General features: G+C 40.0%; 1 protein-coding gene across 1 annotated transcript in view; it reads right to left on the bottom strand.

Annotated features, from left to right (window-relative positions):
• LOC124796004 (ribonuclease H1-like) overlaps positions 1-23,583 on the bottom strand; it is a 53,697-nt gene extending 30,114 nt beyond the window's left edge. Inside the window, exon 1 of the mRNA XM_047260087.1 lies at positions 23,526-23,583. Within this exon, the coding sequence (XP_047116043.1) occupies positions 23,526-23,541 (16 nt within the window). The 5' untranslated portion in view covers positions 23,542-23,583. The remainder of the gene's footprint in view (positions 1-23,525) is intronic.
• Between the last annotated feature and the right edge of the window lie 20 nt (positions 23,584-23,603).

Here is a 23,603-nt window from a genome sequence, read left to right as displayed (position 1 = left end):
AGGCATTCACTGGAGTAATGAATGAAAAATATAACACTTCTGCTAATAAAGTGCTTACCTTATTCGAACACTGTTTTCCCCCAAAACTAACCAAGGTTAGAGTAAAGTCTACAAAGAAGCCATGTAATACTCGAGGAATAGGAGTTATCTCGTAAAACAAAAAGAAAAGTGTACCCGTCAATCAGAAACAGTTCAGATGTTGATGCTATAGCACATTACAAGAAATACTGCAAAATATTAAAGACTGTAATACGGACATCAAAGCAAATATATTACAAGGGAAAGATAGTCATATCAGATAACATAATAAAGACAATATGGGATATAGTGAAGCAGGAGACCGGTGGAACCAGACATGAAGAGGGACAAATAGCATTATGAGTGAATGATACATTGGTGACAGATGTGTATAGTGTTGCAGAACATTTTAACCAACATTTTATAACTGTTACTGAAAAGATGGGGTTGTCAGGTTCTGTAGATGCTGCCATGGGATACCTCAGACCAGACATTTCAAGTAACTTCCATAATATGAATTTGACCCTCACTTCTCCATCAGAAGTAATGTCCATCTTAAATCTTTAAAATCAAAAACATCTAATGGGTATGATGAAATATCAACAAAGTTAATTAAAGAATGTGATTCTGAGTTAGGTAACATATTAAGCTATCTGTGTAACCATATATGTAAAAAACAAAGATGCTTTAACTTACGAAACGAGAAAGTGCTGCTATATTGATAGAATAAAAAACACACAGTCATTCCATTTGCGGGAGTGGAAAGACTTACCTTAGGGGGTACGTCTTTCCACTCCCGGGATTGGAATGACTCCTTACCCTCTCCCTTAAAACCCACATCCTTTCATATTTCCCTCTCCTTCCCTCTTTCCTGATGAAGCAACCATGGGTTGCGAAAGCTTGAATATTTGTGTGTGTGTTTGTGTGTTTTTTATTCTATCAACGTACCAGCACTTTCTCGTTTGGTAAGTTAAAGCATCTTTGTTTTTTATATATATTTTCCCACATGGAATATTTCCCTCTATTATATTCATATATGTGTAACCAGTCATTTATCAGTGGAATATTTCCTGAACGGCTGAAATATGCTGAAGTTAAGCCACTGTTTAAGAAAGGAGATAAAGAAACAGTGCCAAATTTCCATCCAATTTCACTTTTTCCAGCATTCTCAAAAATTTTAGAAAAGGTAATGTACAATCAGCTTTATAACAATCTTATCACAAATAACATACTGTCAGAGTCACAGTTCGGATTTCTAAAGGGTTCTGATATTGAGAAGGATAACTACACTTACAGTGAAAATGTACTTAATTCATTAGACAAAAAATTGCAGGCAACTGGTATATTTTGTCATCTAGCAAAGGTATTTGACTGTGTAAATCACAATATCCTTTTAAGTAACTTAGAATATTATGGTGTAACAGGAAATTCTGCAAAGTGGTTCAAATCTTATATCTCTGGCATGAAACAAAGGGTGTTATTAGGAAGGAGACATGTATTAAGCTATCAGGCATCATCCAACTGGGATTAATTACATGTGGGATCCCACAAGGTTCCATCCTAGGCCCCTTATTTTTTCTTGTGTATATCAATGACCTTTCATCAGTAACATTACCAGATGCCAAGTTTGTTTTGTTTGCCAATGATACAGACATTGCAATAAATAGCAAATCAATTATAGTGTTAGAAAGATCAGCTAATAAAATATTTGTTGGCATTAATCACTGGTTCCTAGCCAATTCTTTGTCACTAAGCTTTGAAAAAACACACTACATGCAGTTCAGAACTTGTAAGGGGTGCCCCACGAGTATATGCCTAACATATGATGACAAGCAGATAAAAGAAGAGGACAGTGTTAAATTCTTAGGATTACAGCTTGATAATAAATTCAACTGCTGAAGTGTCTAAGCAAATCTTTATTTGAAAGGTGAATTCTATCACACATAGGGGATATAAAAATGAAAAAGCTGGCATACTATGCTTACTTTCACTCCATAATGTCATATGGGATTATTTATTGGGGTAATTCATCAAGCCAAGCTAAAGTTTTCGGGGTACAAAAACGTGCAATAAGAGTTATATGCGGTGTGAACTCAAGAACATCCTGCAGAGGCCTGTTTAGGGAACTAGGGATACTAACTACTGCTTCCTAATGTATTTATTCCTTAATGAAATTTGTCATTAAAAATATATCACTTTTTCAAAACAACAGCTCAGTTCATGGAATCAATATTAGAAATAAGAACAATCTTCACAAGGATTTAAAGTCACTTACTCCTGTACAAAACGGTACGCATTATTCAGGAACACACATTTTCAATAACTTGCCAGCAGCCATAGAAAGCTTAACAAGCAATGAAATTGAGTTTACGAGAAGCCTAAGGGTTTTATTGATGTCCAACTCCTCCCACTCCACCGATGAATTTCTCAGTAGAATCAACAGTTTTTTTTTTTTTTTTTGGGGGGGGAGGGGGGGGGGGGGGTATATATACGAGGGTCACTCCAAAAGAAATGCATACTATTTATTTTTGAAATCAATCTTTTAGTCTAAATGTTTGAAAGTTTTACAGTGTGTAGATACATCCTTTAGGAACAATATTTTCATTTCTCCACATAATTTCCACCCCTCTCAACAGCCTTACGCCATCTTGGAACCAGCACCTGTATACCCACACCGTAAAATTCTGTACCAACCTGTTGGAGGCACTTTTTAGCACCGTGCACAAGGGAGTCATCATCTTCAAACCTTGTTCCACGAAGACAGTCTTTCAGTTTCCCAAAGAGATGAAAGTCACATGGAGCCAGGTCAGGACTGTATGGTAGGTGTTTTCAGTGTTGCCCATCTGAGTTTTATGATCGCTTCCATGGTTTTTTGACTGACGTGTGGCCGTGCATTGTCGTGCAACAGCAAAACATCCTGCTTTTGCCGAAGTGGTCGAACACGTCTCTGTCGAGCTTGAAGTTTCTTCAGTGTTGTCACATATGCCTCAGAATTTATGGTGGTTCCACTTGGCCTGATGTCCACAATCAACAGTCATTCGGAATCAGAAAACACCGTAGCCATAACTTTTCCAGCAGAAGGTGTGGTTTTGAATTTTTTTTTTCTTAAGTGAATTTGCATGATGCCACTACATTGATTGCCTCTTTGTCTCTGGTGAAAAATGATGGAGTCATGTTTCATCATCTGTCACAATTCTTCCAAGAAATTCATCTCCACCATTCTCATACTATTCCAAAAGTTCGCTGCATACCGTTTTTCTTGTTTCTTTGTGAGCCACTGTCAACATCCTTGGAACCCACCTGGCACAAACCTTTTTTAACGCCAACACTTTCAGTATTCTGCAAACACTTTCTTTCCCTATCCCAACATAGCATGACAATTCGTTCACTGTGATGTGTCTGTCAGCAATCAGCAATTCATTAACTCTCTGCACATTGTCTGGGGTGTGTGCAGTACGAGGCCTGCCGCTGCGAGGGCAATCCTTAATATTGCCATGCCCGCTTTCATCACGTAACCTGCTTGCCCACCGACTAAATGTACTGTGATCGACAGCAGTATCTCCATACACCTTATTCAACCTCTTGTGGATGTTTCCACTGTCTCGTTTTCACAGCACAGGAATTCTATGATAGCACGTTGCTTCTGACGAACGTCAAGTGTAGCAGCCATCTTGAAGACACGCTGTGACGGGGCCACTCACGGGAACAGTTCTGCATTTCAGTGCAGTAAAGTGTTCTGTGTTCATTGTAAATAAGTATTGTAGTAGTTCTATTATTAGTTTATTATCTCATAAATAAATAAAAACATTTTTTTTAAATTTTCAGTTCACTGCGATCTTAGTAAATGAGTGGAAGGTATATTAGCTTATTTGTTTTAGTTGCAAATATGTGTCATGTATTATTGTTTTTCTGACACATTCTACATCCTGGAGGACCTCCTCACTACAGATCTATTGGAATGAAAGTAAATCTAATCTAATCTAAACAGAGCCTCGACTGAACAGCTTCCATCTCCGTTGTCTCCAGAGGATCAGATCTCTTGGAAGGATAGAATACCCAGCACCAAAGTATTACGGTTTACCCAACACCAAAGTATTACGGTTCGCAAGCACAACCAGCACTCATGCACTCCTGAGCCACTGACGTCTAAGGTGGCTGGGACATATCAGGCACATCAACCCTTAGCGAATACTGAAAAAAGTGCTGTAAGAGAACTTCAGGCAGGTGTGAGGCCAGTAGTAAGACCGCACCTTCGCTTCAAGGATATCTACAAGACAGATCTGACCAAGGCCAGCATCAATCCAAGTCAGCGGGAAAATACAGCTGGTGACCGTGTCAAGTGGCAACAAGCTGTGCGCAACGGGGTTGAGGTTGCAGAGAATGAATGCATGCCAGAAGACATCAGGAAGAGGGAAAGACCAAAGGAGAGAGTGGCCTCTGGTGGAATTCCTTCACATTTCAAGTGCCCAAACTGCAGGAGGGACTTCCACTCTAGAGTGTAACTTTTCAGCCCTAGCTGATGTTACAGAGTCTGAATCAACCATGCTACACCATCATCCTTCAAGGATGGACGGATGCCATTATTATTCCTCCGTGTCATGTTCATTTAAATCCGACTGAGAAAGTGTTTACCTAGGTGAAAAGTAATGTGGCAGAGAACAACAAAAAGTTTACCCACACTGGGGTTGAAATGCTGAGAAAAGAAATGGCTCTGAGCACTACGGGACTTAACATCTGAGGTCATCAGTCCCCTAGAACTTAGAACTACTTAAACCTAACTGACCTAAGGACATCACACATATCCATGCCCGATGCAGGATTCGAACCTGTGACCGTAGCGGTCGCGCGGTTCCAGACTGAAGCGCCTAGAACCGCACGGTCACAAGGGGCGGCGCTGAGAAAAGAAACCATTGCAAATGTTACACCATAGGACTAGCCTCAAGTTGTCAGCTATACCAATTAGGTAGTTGAGGAGACGTGGGTTCATGAAGAACTGACGAGTTTTAAGGACTACGTAACTTCTCTTGTTGTCATGTTAAAATATGTTTCTTTCGCCAAAACACAACAAAGTTTAGAAATATTCATCTCACTAACATTCTAATGCAGTTGACATTGCGAAAGAATCCTGAAACAGTGTATTATTAAACTAGCAACAGAGGGTAAGACACGTGAATAGTTTACGGAAAAGATCAGTTTCAGTATAAAAATAAACATGTTACTTCATCACTTATATTGTTGCAAAACCCACAGCAATTCTCGTTTCACCTGCTATCGCTGGACTTAAAAAACTAAATTACTTCTTTAAAAAATGTGTAGTTGCTTGAATGTCGCGGTAGATATGGAAGTTTCACGTATTAAACATATGGAAAAATACCGTACTCTTCTCTTTGTATGCTATTATTTGCCAAAATCTTGTTTTGATATCGCAGAAGTTAAAAAATGAAGAAAAGCAAATTGTTCCTGATTACGAGTTCCACGAAAAACTAATTGTCGAGTCAGACATTACAAAAAGAAATAACCTCGTTAGTGATGATCCTGCAGATTGGCGTATCAGTAAATCAACAATCGACATTCTCTTACAACGTGGCATTGATCAAAATTGTAACGGTGTTTTTTTTCATTCAAGATCAATAGGCGATAAAACCAGATATTTGAAAAAAAATGTATTTTGCCGTAAACTTTTAAATGGTGAACCAACTTTGAATGATTCTCTAGTATACTCCTGTAGCAGTAGGATGGTGAACCTGTTGATGTTTCCTTCTGTTTTTACCAAACCCGTGTCACAAGTCCGAAAACTTAGCTGAGGCCGTACTAAAAGTCCTATCTAGAAATGCCATTGATATTACTGACTGTAGAGGCCAGTCATATGACAATGCAAACAATAAGTCAGGAACCTACACCGGTTTGCAAGCAAGCATTAAAGAACGAAATCTGAAAGCGCATTATGTGCCTGTGCAACACATTCTTTGAATTTAGTCGGCACTAGTGCTGCAATCTGTTGTCGGGAAGCATGTTCATTTTTCAATGTGAATGTAGTGTAAAACACTTATAATTTTTTCTCTGCTTCTACACAGCACTGGGAAAAACTTATTTCTTTCATGAAACCAGGAAGCAAAACGGTAAACAGTTCATCAAAAACACTTTGTCAGCAAGAGAGGAAGCGTGTGTAAGTCTATATGAAAACTGGGAGGGCGTTATCAGTTCCCTCACACATATTTCCAATAATACGCTTGAAAAACCACTTGTGGGAAATGAGGCTTCAACTTTATTCAATCAGCTTAGCAGACTAGAAACTGTATTCATGATGACAGTTTGGAAGGACATACTCCAGAGATTTAATAGTGTAAATCTGAAATTGCAAAGCGTAAATATTGATACTAAAATAGTGCATGAATTGTATGACTCACTTGTAGGATTTATTGCATCTATTCGTGGCATGTTCGAATATTATGAAAATAAATCCATGGAGATTTTTTTTCGTATGGTTAGGGCCCCCGTCGGGCAGGCCGTTCGCCGGGGTGCGGTCTTTCAGTTTGATGCCGCTGCAGCGACCTGCAGTCGATGAGGATGATGGTGAGGACAGCACAACAGCCAGTCCCTGGGCGGAGAAAATTCCCCGAATCGAACCCAGGCCCAGAGGATTGACAATCCGACACGCTGACCATTCAGCTACTGGGGGCGGAGATTGTGACTGATATAGACTATGAATGCACCTATAAAAGATCACGAAAATGCAAACTTCATAATGACGAAGAAATAGACTCTGAAGAAGTTTTTCTGACTGGAAGGGAAAAATTTAAGAATCGAAACATTTCTCCCAGTACTCGACAACTTGTAAGGCGAATTAGTGAGGAAGAGGGAAAGCTATAGTGCACTGTTGGACTCCTTTACAGTTTTCAGTAATCTTAAGAACAGTTCACCTGACGATATTGCTGAACGCGCAGCAAAACTCCAAGCGTCATATGACACAGATTTAGAGCCTTTCTTTCCTAGTGAATGTGCACATTTCGAGGAACTTTTGAAATCTTCTGAGATTAGTGATATACCAGTCGAAATGAGTAAATTTTTACGTAAAGAGAAGTTACAGTCCGTGTTTCCGAATGTTGACATTCGGAAACTACAGGGTGTTTCAAAAATGACCGGTATATTTGAAACGGCAATAAAAACTAAACGAGCAGCGATAGAAATACACCGTATGTTGCAATATGCTTGGGACAACAGTACATTTTCAGGCGGACAAACTTTCGAAACTACAGTAGTTACAATTTTCAACAACAGATGGGGCTGCAGGTGATGTGAAAGATATAGAAGACAACACAGTCTGTGGGTGCGCCATTCTGTACGTCGTCTTTCTGCTGTAAGCGTGTGCTGTTCACAACGTGCAAGTGTGCTGTAGACAACATGGTTTATTCCTTAGAACAGAGGATTTTTCTGGTGTTGGAATTCCACCGCCTAGAACACAGTGTTGTTGCAACAAGACGAAGTTTTCAACGGAGTTTTAATGTAACCAAAGGACCGAAAAGCGATACAATAAAGGATCTGTTTGAAAACTTTCAACGGACTGGGAACGTGACAGATGAACGTGCTGGAAAGGTACGGCAACCGCGTACGGCAACCACAGAGGGTAACGCGCAGCTAGTGCAGCAGGTGATCCAACAGCGGCCTCGGGTTTCCGTTCGCCGTGTTGCAGCTGCGGTCCAAATGACGCCAACGTCCACGTATCGTCTCATGCGCCAGAGTTTACACCTCTATCCATACGAAATTCAAACACGGCAACCCCTCAGCGCAGCTACCATTGCTGCACGAGAGACATTCGCTAACGATATAGTGCACAGGATTGATGACGGCGATATGCATGTGGGCAGCATTTGGTTTACTGACGAAGCTTATTTTTACCTGGACGGCTTCATCAATAAACAGAACTGGCGCATATGGGGAACCGAAAAGCCCCATGTTGCAGTCCCATCGTCCCTACATCCTCAAAAAGTACTGGTCTGGGCCGCCATTTCTTCCAAAGGAATCATTGGTCCATTTTTCAGATCCGAAACGATTACTGCATCACGCTATCTGGACATTCTTCGTGAATTTGTGGCGGTACAAACTGCCTTAGACGACACTGCGAACACCTCGTGGTTTATGCAAGATGGTGCCCGGCCACATCGCACGGCCGACGTCTTTAATTTCCTGAATGAATATTTCGATTTGGGCTATCCGAAACATACAGGAGGCGGCGTGGATTGGCCTCCCTATTCGCCAGACATGAACCCCTGTGAGTTCTTTCTGTGGGGACACTTGAAAGACCAGGTGTACCGCCAGAATCCAGAAACAATTGAACAGCTGAAGCAGTACATCTCATCTGCATGTGAAGCCATTCCGCCAGACACGTTGTCAAAGGTTTCGGGTAATTTCATTCAGAGACTACGCCGTATTATTGCTACGCATGGTGGATATGTGGAAAATGTCGTACTATAGAGTTTCCCAGACCGCAGCGCCATCTGTTTATTTGCTAATTGTTTTGCTCTAGATATTACTTTATAAAGGATCTTCTTGTACAATTTGAAATAAGGGTGGAAATTTGCATCATCTGTTTTTATACTTTGCTCATAGTGGGCTCTTGGTCTCACGTGACGTTCTTATACCTCTTGATGTCCACATAGTGTCAGTTTTCCTGGATAAATGTTCCACTATTTTGATTTGTTTTACTGTAAAGTAGAGGTCTGCAAATTGTGGGCTTCGCTCGTTCAATCTCAGTCGAGCGCGCCGCGCTTCCCCGAGTACGAACGCTCGAAGCGGGCTGTGGTCGAACGTTGTGCCGGCTGGGTGGGTGGGGAGGGGAAGGGGGGGCGGCACCACAGGCCGGGCCGATCTGGCCACAAAGTCTTCTAGATACAGATGATGTTGGTCTGGCGCGCTCACGGCGTTGCTGTTGCCAGCGTTTTACTAGCATCATCACTCGGTGTCTGTAGGCTGGTGTCGTTCCTGACATACTCCCACCTGCTGACGGAACTACACTCAGATCAGTCTGTTTACACCGTAAACGTATACTCCTGGGTGGCAGTTTCTAATCATGACATCATTGTGATCCATAAGAGAAAACAGCTTGCTCTATGCAATAAAGAAATTTTGGAAACAATTTGGAATTTCTCAGGAAGATTATGTATCTACAAACTTTTGTCGGTCTCATTGTGAAAAATCACGTTTCTGCTTTTTGTAACACCATCTGCTTTATTGATTCAAATGTAATATGTGAACTTAACCACCTAACAAATTAGAAATCTAAGAAGAAAAATATTGTCTCCAATTATCCCCTGTTGGCGTAATTACAATGAATCGACTCATTTCGTATCAAGTTCGCTTCGTCAGTCAGAGATAACATCCCAAACTGCAATGACATTTTTGTTTTGTTTTAGCTTATCAGAACCTGATACTTCATCACACATTTGACCCACACGACATAACGTCTCATCTGTGTCACCAACAAACATAATTTCCAATAATCAGAAGGGCGAACACAGAATTGTTACTATTCTGTGCAATGCCGGAGTTTCGACATTCTCATCTACGAGATGGAGACAGCTATGATTCAGTACTCATGGTACTTGCAGTTTATAGACGATAATACGACCGTTGTAGTGTACTGCGAAAATATCGGTAACACTGAAAGTTTTATAAAAGGCTGCGAGGCTGCGAGGTTGAAAAACCAGCCAACCAGTTGCAAAACCAAGGTTTATTAGCCCTTGACCTAGATTTCAATACATCTGAAAATATTTTCTTCGTAAGGGGTGGGCCTTAGAAATGTATAAGCCAGTTACAAAAATTATTTTTACAAATATAACAATACCTTAATTCGTATTTTCAGATCAGGGAAATTTAGGTCGCTGTTCTTACTTTTAATTTAAATGTAAGTTTCTCGTGAAATCCGTTGAAGGTGTTAAATAATGTATCTAATTCTTGGTGAGTTCCATCAAATGTAAAAATTAACTCGTCTACATAACGTGCATAAAATCGTTTTTTACTCACAAATTCTGACTCGGTTATGAAGAAGCTATCTTCAAGGGAGTTAATGTAAATGTGAGCTAGGATGCCAGCCAAGGGACTACGCACCGCAAGGCCAAAGGACTGAACATACAATTTACCATTACAAGTAAAATAACTGTATTTGAGCGCTAACTTTAACAACCTCATAGATCTGTAATTTGCATCACAGCTAACTTTTTATGCAGTAATAAGTTCTTTTCAACGATTTCAAGTGTCACGTCAATCAGAACGTTCGTAATCAGCCTTGTAATATCAAAGAACAACTACCTGGTATTAGGAGCATTTTACTAGTCAGATCTAGCCTATTTTTAACGGAAAATTTGCTGCCAAAATAAAAGATTCCTTGAGTTAACTTTGAAAATGTCTAGCTGACGATTTTTCTGAAATTTCCCGAACAAGTTTTCAGTATTGTTTAAACAGTTCCGAATTTCTTTTTGCAGGTTAATGGTGAGATCTGTAATAATTTCAGTGATGCCGTTTTCCACAAAAAATTGTAACGTTTTGTCTGCATACTCATTTTTATAGGCAACGACAACTGTACTGCCTTTATCGGCTTTAGTTATTAAAACTTCTCTCTTTTTCAATTTACGATTAATAGTGTTAATTGCTTTAAGATTTTGAAATATGTGCCTGTCCAGGTATCAAAGACTGTCACCAAGTATATGGACATTGATTTTAAAATTTTAGAAACAGATATGGCCAATGGTTTTAATAAGCATTGAAATAATTGTAAATGTGAAAGTACAATGTAGCACCCAGGCTTAGTGACTCTACAGTAATAAATTATTTTGTGCTTGACCTTAAAAATGGTCTAGACAGTGCTAAGTTAACCTAATTCAGACTATGTGAAAGTGTTCATTGACGTTAAGCAGTGTGAGAACACGCCTTCAATAAAGAAGAAATTAGTGCAACAAGTTTTAGCTGGCAACAGTAAAGCTGTACAAGAAGAAAGATAGGTTGCAACAAGTTAGTTCATGAATGTAACAACACCATAGAAAAAGAAATGGCGGCTATGAGTAGCATTTGCAGTAAAGAAACGAAAGTGAATAATAATGAACAACAATATTAAGCTCAAATTGAAAAAATAATGAAGCTTTAATAACTAATGCTGATAAAGGCAATTCAGTTATCGTTGCCTATAAAAATGAGTATGTAGACAAAGTGTTACAATTTATTGAGGAAAAACAGATAACATCAACCTTGATACTGCTGTCTGACATGTAGACTTCATCTTGCAACTATTTGTTATTTATTGACTGAATATTTTGATCATATGTAATGAAAGCTGAGTCTGAGATGCGGAGGATCTGTATTTCTATTCTGCTTTCTTATGTTATTTTGTTTTTCTGAACCATGGGAGTTGGTCCACTCTACTAGTTTGTAACTGATTGTAAAATTTCCAGTTTACGACTGGACCATCCATTAATATTTGCAACATTTTTGAAATCTCAAGGCCTTCTGTAGAACTTTTGAATTTTTTTAAATGTATCCTCAGAAGTTGAGTGTCCTATAAAGGCAGGTGTTTAGTACCAAGTAACAACATTGTTCAGTTCAGGATGCCAAAACTGCAAATAAACATCCATTTGCTTAGCTTCAGATGAAGAATTAAGGGTCTCACCAAACAATAAATCAATTTGTACTACTTTCTTAACACACTGTCCGCCTGCTCAGCTGGATGGTGACGTGCTCGCCTCCCATGCAAGCGGGCCCGTGTTTGATTCCCGGCCAGGTTGGAGATTTTCACCGCTCAGGGACTGGGTGTTGTGTTGCCATCATCATTTCATCCTCATCACCGGAGCGTAAGTCGACCAATGTGGCGTCGACTGAAATAAGACTCCAGCCACAAAACTCTTTCAAAGAGTAGGACGGCTGAAGGCGGTCCTCTGACTACTATAATCTAATAATGTCCTCTCCTGTGTCCTACAGACGAGAAACGCTAACTCCCGGCCACAACGACGGAGTTCAGATAACGTCTCAACATAAGTATAGGCAGAAGAAGTGCTCTCAATCACTGAATGCTGTGTACTCAACGACGACTTCCAACCCGGAGGCGAAGTCCAGAATCTTAGATTAGATTAGATTAGATTAGATTAGATTAATACTAGTTCCATGGATCATGAATACGATATTTCGTAATGATGTGGAACGAGTCGAATTTTCCAATACATCGTATGAGTTCACAATAGTACAGTGCCTAACCGTTCTAATTATAAAATCTCGTGAGAGCAAAGACAGCAAGTCCGGCCGTACCAACAGGAAGCTGATACTGAGCGACCGTCACATACGGGAGCTCAAAACGGAAGACCACGTCTCTCCAGCGCTGGCTTCCCAGGAAGGTTTGGCTCCCCACCATCGTAAATCCGAAAACGAATCATGTTCCCGAAACCACAGAATATTCTCCCTCTCTACAGATTCTTCCGATCGCCGACCAACCATATTTTAGTCTTTTGTCGTCCAGCGCGGAAAGTTTGCAAGGAAAAATCTATACGCCTACAATGGTACGCTTCTGAGTAAAAATCCTCGGAAATAACCCAGCCTGCGTGGTTCAGAGGTGCCGCTTCTTCGTTCCTCTCACCTGCGGCCAAGATTTTCAGCGTTTTCGAAATATAATCCTTCCGGTTCGGCTACAACACAGGCCGGTCGTGACTCTATTGTGTACCAGCGCTTAGGCGCTACGACGTCCGTCTTGCTATTTCCTGTGTTTAACTAGGACCAACACACCTGAGTGGGCATTCCACCCAGGGCTTCAGTTCCGCCAGCCGTTTCATTTCCACTGGCGTTCCAACCTCTACTAGTATAGGCAATCATTCATTACGCCGTTTTTATAATAAAGACCCTCCGTCACCTTTCATGCCATTGTATTGTATTGTATGTTAACCGGGGAACTAGAAACGACGGAGGGGCTCCGTCGCCGCCGCAGCCGCAGTGTTTCATGCCATAAGCGTTAACAATTATTTACAAAACGTACGTGACAATGTCAGTCTCCTTTATATATTCATATAAACGATGTACAACCTATCACATGATACCTAATTGTGTTTGTAGATCGCGGAAAAGTATGTGGATGAGTGCTTGTAAGGTGCGAAATTATAGCCACCTTAAAACTTTCGTGCTGTGCGTGTCTCTTCACGTTTCCTCTTCACTATCACATCGGAAACAGTGGATCTAGAGATGTTGAGGAGTATGGAAATCTCGCGTACAGACGTATGACACGAGTGATACCCAATCACCTGATCACATTCGAAGTCCATGAGTTCCGCGGAGCGCCCCATTCTCCTCTCTCACGATGTCTAATGACTACTGAAGTCGCTGATACGGAGTATCTGGCAGTAGGTGGCAGCACAGTGCACCTTATATGAAAAACGTATGTTTTTGGGGGTGTCCAGATACTTTTGACCACATAGTGTACGTCCAACCTTGGACACTGGCATACGTACCTGCACCACAGTCATCAGTTACTAGAAGAATTACTCAGCCCCAAGGACAGTAGTCAGCTGGACAAACAATTATAAACGCAACGGAAGACGCTAAGTATGTGCTACTTGTCTTTGCCAACTTAAGCTATGTGCAAGTGAAAGAGTACGAATTTTACGCATTCGGCTGTATGACTATGTGTTTTTAGTATAAATACTAACCTCGTGTCTATCGCTTACAATTGCAGACGCAACAGACATCTCTGACAACGTGGATCGGAATGGATTATCGATGGGATTGAGAGATACCTGGCAGCAATGAAATTAATCCAAACTACCTTTATAGGACACGAGTCCAGAACTAATAAAGAAATTTTTTCCGAAAGCTGTCGGCAGTAACTAATTATAGCAATTGCTAACAGTGTAATTTTCTAATATTTTCGGATTGGAGCGTCTTATTTGAAGAAGTAAAAAAAGATTCTTTTGTCCATGTTTTGAGGCGAATTTGACGCACAAATACTGCAACTATATTTCACGTTCTACACTGATGTGACAGAAGTAATGGGATACCTCTTAATATCGTGTCGGACCTCCTTTTGCTCCGCCTACTGCAACAACGCGACATGGCATGGACTCAACAACTCTTTAGAAGCCCCTTGCAGAAGTATGGAGCCATGCTGTCTGTATAGCTGCCCATAATTGCGAAAGTGTTGCCGATGCAGGACGTTGTGCACGAACCGATCTCTCGATTATCTCCTATAAATGTTCGGTGGGTTTCATGTCGAGTGATCTGGTTGGCCAAATCATTCTCTCGAGTGGACAATTGATGTTCTTCAAACCAGTCTCGAACAATTGTGCCCTTCCATCGTTGTTTGGGAACTGAAGTCTATGAATGGCTGCGAATGTCCTACAAGTAGCCGAACATGACCATTTCCAGTCAATGATTGTTTCAGTTGGACCAAAGGACCCAGTCCATTCCATTTAACACATTTCACACCATTCTGGAGCCAGCATCAGCTTGGACGGTGTCCTGTTCACAACTTGGGTGCATGGCTTCGTAGGTCTGCGCCACACTCGAACCATACCATCAGCTCTTACCAACTGAAATCGGTACTCATCGGACCAGGCCATGGTTTTTCAGTTATCTAGGATCCAACGATATGGTTAGGAGCCCAGGATAGATGCTGCAGGCGATTTCGTTCTGTTAGCGAAAGGTACTTGCTTCCGCCGCCTACTGGCTTAGACCATTAAGGCGACATTTCGCCTACATTGATTTCTGCGGTTATTTCACGCACTGTCGCTTGTCTGCTAGCACTGGCGACTCTGCGCAAACGCTACTGCTCTCGGTCTTTAAGTGAATGCCGTCCGCCACTGGTTTGTCCACGCTGAGAGGTGATGCCCGAAATTTTGTATTCTTGACACACTTTTGACGCTGTAGATTTCGTAATATTGAATTCCCTAACGATTTCCGAAATGGAATATACAATGCGCCTAGATCAATTTACCAATCTGCTTTCAAAATCTGTTGTCTCCCGTCGTGGGACCATAGCCAATTCGGATACCTTTTCATATGAAATCACCTGCGTACAAATGACAGCTCCGCCAATGTACTGCCCTTTTATACCTTGTGTACGTTATACTACTGCCATCTGTGTATGTGCATATCGTTCTGCCATGACTTCTGGCACCCCAGTGTGTCTTTAAGTATGGTGAATACTTATGTAAATATGATACTTCATGAAAAGCATTTAATCAAAACTCTTGTTCACTTTCAGAATCGTCAAATTAATGAGCTGTTGTTCGTGGTTGTGCAACTACTTCGTGTGCAACAAATCCAACTACCAGCACACAAAGCAACTAACGAAGCTCAGAATTACGGAAGTTCAGTGCCATGCGTGCACCATATCGTCCATTCGATGCCAAAGTCAAAGAATGACCTGAATATAAGTCGCAGATCGAGTAGCACTTCTCTGCATATAACATTCACGGCGAATTTCACTGTACATTTTTCTTATCTTTGGTTGGAGTAGAAGATCTCAGACTCTGTAGAAAACTTTATGCTCAAGACAGAGCTGCAACTTTGCCCTAGGCTGATCAAGTGAATAAATTGATCGAGTTTTATGACTCTCAGATATAAATTAGCTTTATAATGAATGGACAGCAGAACTTAAAAAGGTATGCCTCGAAATTGCAAATTTAATTGCAGTTGTGGCGCGTCATTTCGTAATGAAATGCAATCGATGCCACTGTCGAAAATATTAACAGACATCAGAATGAAAGGAGAATTTTTAAAGGCATAGAAACCCCTGCTTGACCGACTAACTAAATGTGAATGAAGCTCAGGGGTACAAGATTTTGCAGAGTTCGATTTTCACCCGCCCGAAGTTGCAGCTATGGACGCTAAAAGGGGAGGGCTTGACATGTGGATCACCGCTTTTGATCAAGTTTTGCAAGAACGATCTATATTAAAAATAAAGGGAAACGTATTTCGGCTTTTTGCTAGACACTCCCAATTTTTTGAAAAATCGATGTCAAAGTTCATGACGGAAAATCGTATTTTCAATGCTATACACCGAAAGATCGTCTAAGAAAAAAAAACCTTTTTTATTGATATAATATGGGGTCCAAAGTCAATACAGTCAATCCGGGTAACTTTTTACCGATCAGGGTATCTTTTTACCACTTACTATTTTTGTTTCAAACGGGTTGTGTTCCATCTACTGTCATTATATTGTTTGAAGTGTAACTGTTTTATGACCTTTGTTACTCGTAAAATAAAATAATGCCAATACATGGAACACCAACCATTTGAATAAAAAACAGTATATGGTACAAAAACATCGCGATTGGTAAAAGTTAGCCTGATTGACTATATTGTTCGAATTATTAACCTTTTTGTGTTTTCATGCTATGGTCTGGGTACCCATCTTTCTGGGTACATAGCAGAGCGAGATCGGCGGTCATGCGGTCAAGACATATTTCGTTCCATATTTTTTTTGGTGTATCTGATAACATTCTGATAAAAGTCAGAATACTTTTCTTTGCCATTTTTTGAACTAAAACATTGTGAGCTGTGATGAATAATCAAATAAGTATACATAATATACTGACAGTTATTTTCATCGTGATACATAGTACAAAAATCTGCCTAAGCTATGTTATTGCGTAATCATAACTGATCGTCTATTCGTGAACGTTTTCTCGCAATCAGTGGGGTAAACTTATAATTGAAACAGGCAAAACATAAATATTTCTCTCAACCTGCGCAACACACAGACATTGTTAGTGTAAGACATACATTATCTGATTCACATTGCTAAAAAGAGATATATCAGATATCAAACTGGATGCGTACGAAGCGTATCAAAGCACATGTTGAAAGACAAGCGCGGACAAACGGTTATGGACCAACACAAGAACTTCGATAGCATCCGCCCTATCTTGTATTTCTCTGCTATGCTGCGATGTCGCTTGATTTGGAAGTCGTGCGATGAAATTCTACTGCAGTCGGAAGAAGTAAATATGACATGGTTGAGAACGAGAAGCACCACGTTTCGGTGGTATCACTTTCACAGTGCAGGTCGGTTGAGCATCATCATCTACGAAAGTCCTATCGTAGGGCGTCAGGTATCACAATGAATATGTTCAGTACATTATATAGGGTAAGGCAAAACAAACGGTGATTTTTGTAGTGCATTTAGTGACCTATTCAGCGTATGTATCGTTTTTGTTGGTAATTTCGTGTAAATTATTTCTGTGTGTGTTAAATGAAAAATGGCATGGTGGGGTAAATCCGACCGCTAGATGGTGGGTTAGATCCGACCGCATATTTTTTTATCGTTTGTGTGTATGGAATTATTTAATGTAACCAAAGTGAATTTTTGTTTATTTTTAGGAAAATGATACGAAATTACAAACGAGAAAACGCAATCGAAACGATATTCGCCGAGCAGTTGCTGCTATGCAAATGGGAATGTCTTTACGAGCTGTCGCTAGTGATTTTAACATTCCGAGATCGACATTGCTGTTGCACCGCCGTGCAATGAAATCATCTTCTTTCAATTAAAATTTACATTTATTGTACTTTCAGTACATTTAGTACTCTAAACATTGTTATTTTTTTAATAAATTTTGTTCATTTATGTAAAAAACATAATTTCTTATAATTATTTCCCAAAAAACCGTTCATTTAGATCTATTCCTGTGCAAAATCGGCCAAACAAATAGGGAGTTAGATTTACCCCACCATCGTTTGCAGATGGCAAAAATGGACGTTTCTTAAAGTACGGATATCTCCAAAACTATCCATGGTATAACAAAAATATTTTGCAGAAAGTTGCTCCTTTATAATATCTATAATTTAACTTATATAACATTAAGTTCCGACCTCGGATAAGCGTTTTATAGCCACAAGAAATTACTAGGTCGGATTTACCCCACCTTACCCTATACCTATTTTTATATATATATACTTATTTGAATATTAATCACATCTTCCGATGTTACTTTTAAAAAAGGTAAAGAAAGTTATTCCCAGTGTCGGAATATTATCAGATAACTCCGAAAACACTTCAAGTTCATCGTTGAATATTTCATTCATTATTTTTTTAATTATAGACAGAACACGCTGAGCCACCGTTCCTGCTTGCTAATCTTCTCTGTGTCGTTCCTTAGTATGAATACCGCCGAAATGCGTACACTGCTCGACACCCGACCTCACTCTGTTACATACCCTAGAATGACGTGAACACTACCTACAGCACGAAAACACAAAATCGATAATAACTCGAACATTATTAACTTTGGACCCCATATTATATTAATACTTGTACGCCATCTACAAAGACCAGCCTGTTAGAAGAATTGTGAAGTCATCTAGGCTGAGATGGCTGGACATGTGGCACGGATGTATCATACAGAAATACCAAAAAAGGTTTTACAAGGAAAGCCAGGTGGACAGAGAGAACGTGGTCGACCAAAAGCTAGATGGGTGGACGGAGTCATAGAAGACTCTCGGAAGATGGGCTACAGAAACTGGAAAATGCTAGCAAGGGAGATTGTTGATGAGGCCAAAACTCACCACGAGTTGTAGATCCGCAGAAGAAGAAGATTATATTAATAAAAATGTTCATTTTTAGACGATCTTTCGATGTATAGCATTTATAATACGATTTCATCAACTTTGACCTCGATTTTTTTAAACTAGGGAGTTTCTAGCAAAAAGCCGAACCACGTTTCTCTTTGTTTGTAAAGTAGTACTTCCTTGCAAGACTTGATCAAAATCGATGACACAGATGTCAAACCCTCCCCTTGTGAGTGTTCTACACTGTCCATCAACTCAGAAACAGTTTATGTTGCTCAGGACCACGACTGCCCGTAATTCGAAGCGCGATCCACCCCCCGCACGACTGCAAAAAAATGAGTGAATTCCTAAGGGATTAAACTGCTGAGGTCATCGGTCCCTAGACTTACACACTACTTAAACTACATTAAACTAACTTATGCTAAGAACAACACGCACACCCATGCCGAACCTCCGACGGGAGAGGCCACGCAATCCGTGACACGGCGCCTAAGACCGCGTGGCCACTCCGCGAGGCTGCACGACTGCACTTGCACATCAGAGTCATGTACTAAATGCTTCATAACACAGCCGTAAACATTGCTTTTCCGTCAAGCAGAATGCTGGAATTATCATAAAATCGGATACACTCAGGAAGTTTTCTTACAGAAGATACATAAAGTGAATCCAGTTCCAGGCAGTTCTCAATTGCACAAAATGGAAATAAACATTATTTCACAATCGGAGTTCAAAAAAACTCTTCCTAGCAGAACTCTATCGAAACGGAAGCGAAATCGCGCGAATCGTAAACTTAAAAGCACGCAGCAGAACTTCGCTGTTGAGAAGTCACATCAGCTCTCACCAAACAATTGCGCTCAACCAGGATTCAAAATGTAATCGTCTTACAGGGAAGAGTACCGACACTCAAAATCCGAAGGAACAGCCATAAATTGTTCATTGCTTTACGAATTGTCAGTCAAAATTTCCGCTACACACTGGTGCTTCAGTTACTTTACTTAATCAGAAGACATACGAGAAATTAGGGCTCCCACACCTTCAGCAGCCAAATCTGTATTTCACAACTTACAATTTGTTCTCGGGACGTGTACGCTAAGAGCAAAATACGACAAACACAGAGACATTCACTGTAGTGCACTCCACAAACAGTCCAAACATATTTGGAATGGATACATTCGATTCATTTGATTTGGGAATTCAAGATAGTGCACGTCCAGACATTACTAAGATTTCACACAAGAGCATCAAATAATTATGCGGAAGATACCAACACGAAGGATTTCAAAGCGCACATTTCACTTACAGATAATTCCACACCTAAATCTTACGCAGCATGACCAGTATCACATGCTACTGGAAACGAAAGAGCTACTGAACAGGTACGACAGGAACAAATTGGCGTCTTGGAACCAATATCACCTGAAACGGTTACGTAAAATTGCTAGCGTGGAAGTGGAGGATTGGATTGAGTGGTTGCGTTTACACTGGATGGAGAATATAAGGTTATTAAGTGAGCGTAGCCTGTTACGTTTAAATGGTGGAGGTCGATGTAGGACTGGTATCCAGTCCTGCATCAATCTCCACCAATTAAACGTAACTGTTCAGATTTCCTTAATAACCCTCCGTCTTCCGTCCAATGTAAACGTAACCACTCAATCCGGGTCTCCACTTCCACATTTATAATTTCACGTCATCGTTTCTTAGCATATAAAAGGCCATCTCCTCAGTTCATCACCAAGAATGCAAATGGGATAATTACACACTGTGCAGATTTCAGAGCCATTGTAAATGCTTAATAGTGGTACTTTCATTCCCACTGCCAGACATTTAGAGGCCATCCGTAGAGTGCATTCTCCCAAAAATTTCGGGAATCACAAGCAGTTCTTGGGAAGATTAATTATTCCATAAGGTTTATCACGAACGCAGCAAAAATTTCGGTATCGTTGCATCTCCTCAGGCGTTAAATCGTACCTTTGAAATGGATTTCAGAATACAAACAATCTTTTCAGAAATTAAAATCTGCATTCTTATTGACGCCAACAGTTAGGCGCTGCCTGTCGCGTGCGACTTGCGATGCGCAACTTTTTGCCATAGAGTAGGTACAGCTACGGGGAGAGCATAGTCTATTATGCATGTTCTCACAATCAAACCGTGCTAGTCACGTGTATTTGGGACGACGCTGCTTGTCCACATGTTGCGGTGACAGCGAAACTTGAGTACTACTCGTTTTCGCCTTGTTTTATACAAGTTTCTGCACGTTTCAGTTTTATTAACAGCTATATGTGGTATTGTCGTTGCTACGGGTTTAAAGAGAAGTATGTGAAAGAAGGACCCGTTACTTTTCGTAGGTTCGCGTAACATATGTATAACTGTAAATGTCGTATTGATTTGAGGCACTTTATATGTCGAAAAATACGAGATGCAGTATTACAAAGTCTTCAGTTGTAGAGAGAATTTCCGCGATTTTATGGCCTAGTGTTTACGTGAACGGTGCTAGATAAATTTGCAACTGTGTCTGAGAAAACTTCCAGTCAATGTATACGTACTGGTGCTATGTTCATGTCGAGATGAAATTTATACATGACTGTCTAATTGATTTTCTCCAATTTATGCAGGGTCTCCAAAACCCTTGTGTGTATCTAAATATTTCTGCATGAAACAGTTTCCACACAGTATCATTGTAACGTAAGTAATTAGAACAGATTCGACAGTATGAATCAATGCAACAGAAAACCTGAAAAATTATTGTTGGCTATCACTTCTTTTATTACTCCAAAATTCGCGCACGGATCTTGTAAACAAAAAAATTAAAATAATAATGGACAAGCAGGAGGTGCAAATCGCTAATCATGTTTACTGTAATGATTTCATAGTTCCAAATCCGCTGTTTTTTCATGACACTTCGGCGCAGTCTACAGTGTCACTGTAACGTAATTAATTGAAAAAATGATTCGACAATATGAATAAGTGCAATAGAAAAGGTACAAATGTTATTGGCTGCCACTCCTTATTTCGTTACCTAAAAAACATCTGAGTTATGGTACTGTGGTGAAAAAGTATAATACCATTGCTCCTCATATCTTAAAAGCAAAACTTCAATTCCTGGTGTCATATTTTTATATGTGTAAAACGCGTATACAAAGTTTCACGGTACTTCTGAAGTTGATCTGTCTGCAGCAGCGAAGTAATAACACTCAAAATACGCTAAGCGAGTGATTCCCAACCTGGGAGTAATTATTCCCTGAGAGGCAAAATGTAATTTTTTCGGTCACAAAAGTAATTATTTTTAAAATAACACTACTATCATCACTGTTTCATAAGACTGCAATACTGATTACGTAAGCAATCACTAATTACATGTTTTTTTCAAATACTAGCATACACGCATGACACAACGTGGTGAAGGTTACAGCTTATGAAACGAATGTATAAACATAACCTGCTTCACATAGTGTTCCTATTCCACTCATACTTTGCATATTCTCGACATAATGTCGGTCGGAACACCGACCAAGAAACTTTAGAAATACCATACGTTTTAGTCTGTATGGCAATTTTTTATTTTGCCTACTGCCTATCGATTTGGTATATAGTACAATCCTCATACCATCTCCTGGCATTCCGTCGTCACGCTCGCTTCCCAGTAAGTGTGACAAATATTTTGTACTTTGTACCGTTCAAAACTAAGACATATACATCACATGTGCATAATCATCTCATGAAAATGACTTTCCTAAGTTATAGGTAGTTCCTGCAATGCACGAGAAGTTACTTCACTATTCATTTCACACCAGCTACACCAACAAATTGACAGGACAAAACAACAGTAACTATGTAATAGCTACTACATTTTAGTAGAGCCTACACTTCATTATTATAATAATTATTATTACTATAGGTGGCAGTGGTTAGACACAAAGCATCGGAAGCCTGAAGTTTTCCAACTTCCGTCAGTTCAGAAGTAAGGAGACAAGGAATCAAGTGATTTACAATAGTAAGTGTAGCACACACATTTTAATTTGGTTAATTTTAAATGGGGAGGGGAGGGGGGTGCCGGCTATTAGTGAAGCAATGCTCGCTAAAGAGAGAAATGGTGCAAAAGAAGCATGTTTCGTAACGAGTATTACCCTCTATGTGGACATCAACAACCTTTTCTGAGGAGGAGTTGTAGATAGCACTCGCGATGCCCTGAGTACTGCTTCACCATTCTATAAGAAAAGGTTGCTAGAAATAAGCAATACCGATTGTCTCTGACTTATTAGTTGATGGCTCAAAAAACATCTAGAAACACTAAACATCATTTATCTTCCGTCATCTTAAAATTAAAAGAGTTCAGAGAAAATTCTGTTTTTTCTTCAAAGTTCAGCTAGGCGCTAGTGTTGGTTGTCGGAGGGCGGGTGCTAGCTAATATCTGATTACACTAAGGGGTAATGTCTCAGAATGTTGGGAACCATTTCGCTAACTGCTATTTAGGCTACAATGTTGCAGGGGAGGTTGCGGACTGAATTCTCGATCTGCGCATCCGAATGCTCACTCCATAGATATTTATACTCATTGCTTTTTGCATCCGGCTACGCACTACTTGAATGCCGTCAGAGTGGAAAACTGAGGAGGTAATAGCTCTGTTGTTCCATCTTGTTCGTCGTTGTAAAACGCAAAAAAGGAAGTCGACGATAATATATGCACCACAAAAGATTCATTTTATATGATCTGCGGCTTGCGTAATCGCAATGATACGGTTTTTTTTCAATTCCGCTACAATATATACTGAACCTTTTGATGAACCGTTACAACTTATAAAAGATGGAATAGACTTAATAGATTTCATAGTTCGCCGGATTAAACGATGAGTTTGCCGTGGTATAATTACTGTATTCACGCCAATAAATTCGAACTCTGACGACATATTAAATTATTGTATAAGATCGAGTTAGAAAAGAAAATATTTTGTTGACAAAAACCAGCAAAAGACTGACTGCCAAGTGCAACCATTCAGGTTAACCTCCTCCTAGTGCCTTCTACCGTTACTGTATTTGGGAGTGTACAACAACTTT

Source organism: Schistocerca piceifrons, chromosome 4 (assembly GCF_021461385.2).
Source record: "Schistocerca piceifrons isolate TAMUIC-IGC-003096 chromosome 4, iqSchPice1.1, whole genome shotgun sequence".
NCBI lineage: Eukaryota > Metazoa > Arthropoda > Insecta > Orthoptera > Acrididae > Schistocerca > Schistocerca piceifrons.
This window is presented reverse-complemented; position numbering and strand designations above follow the sequence as displayed.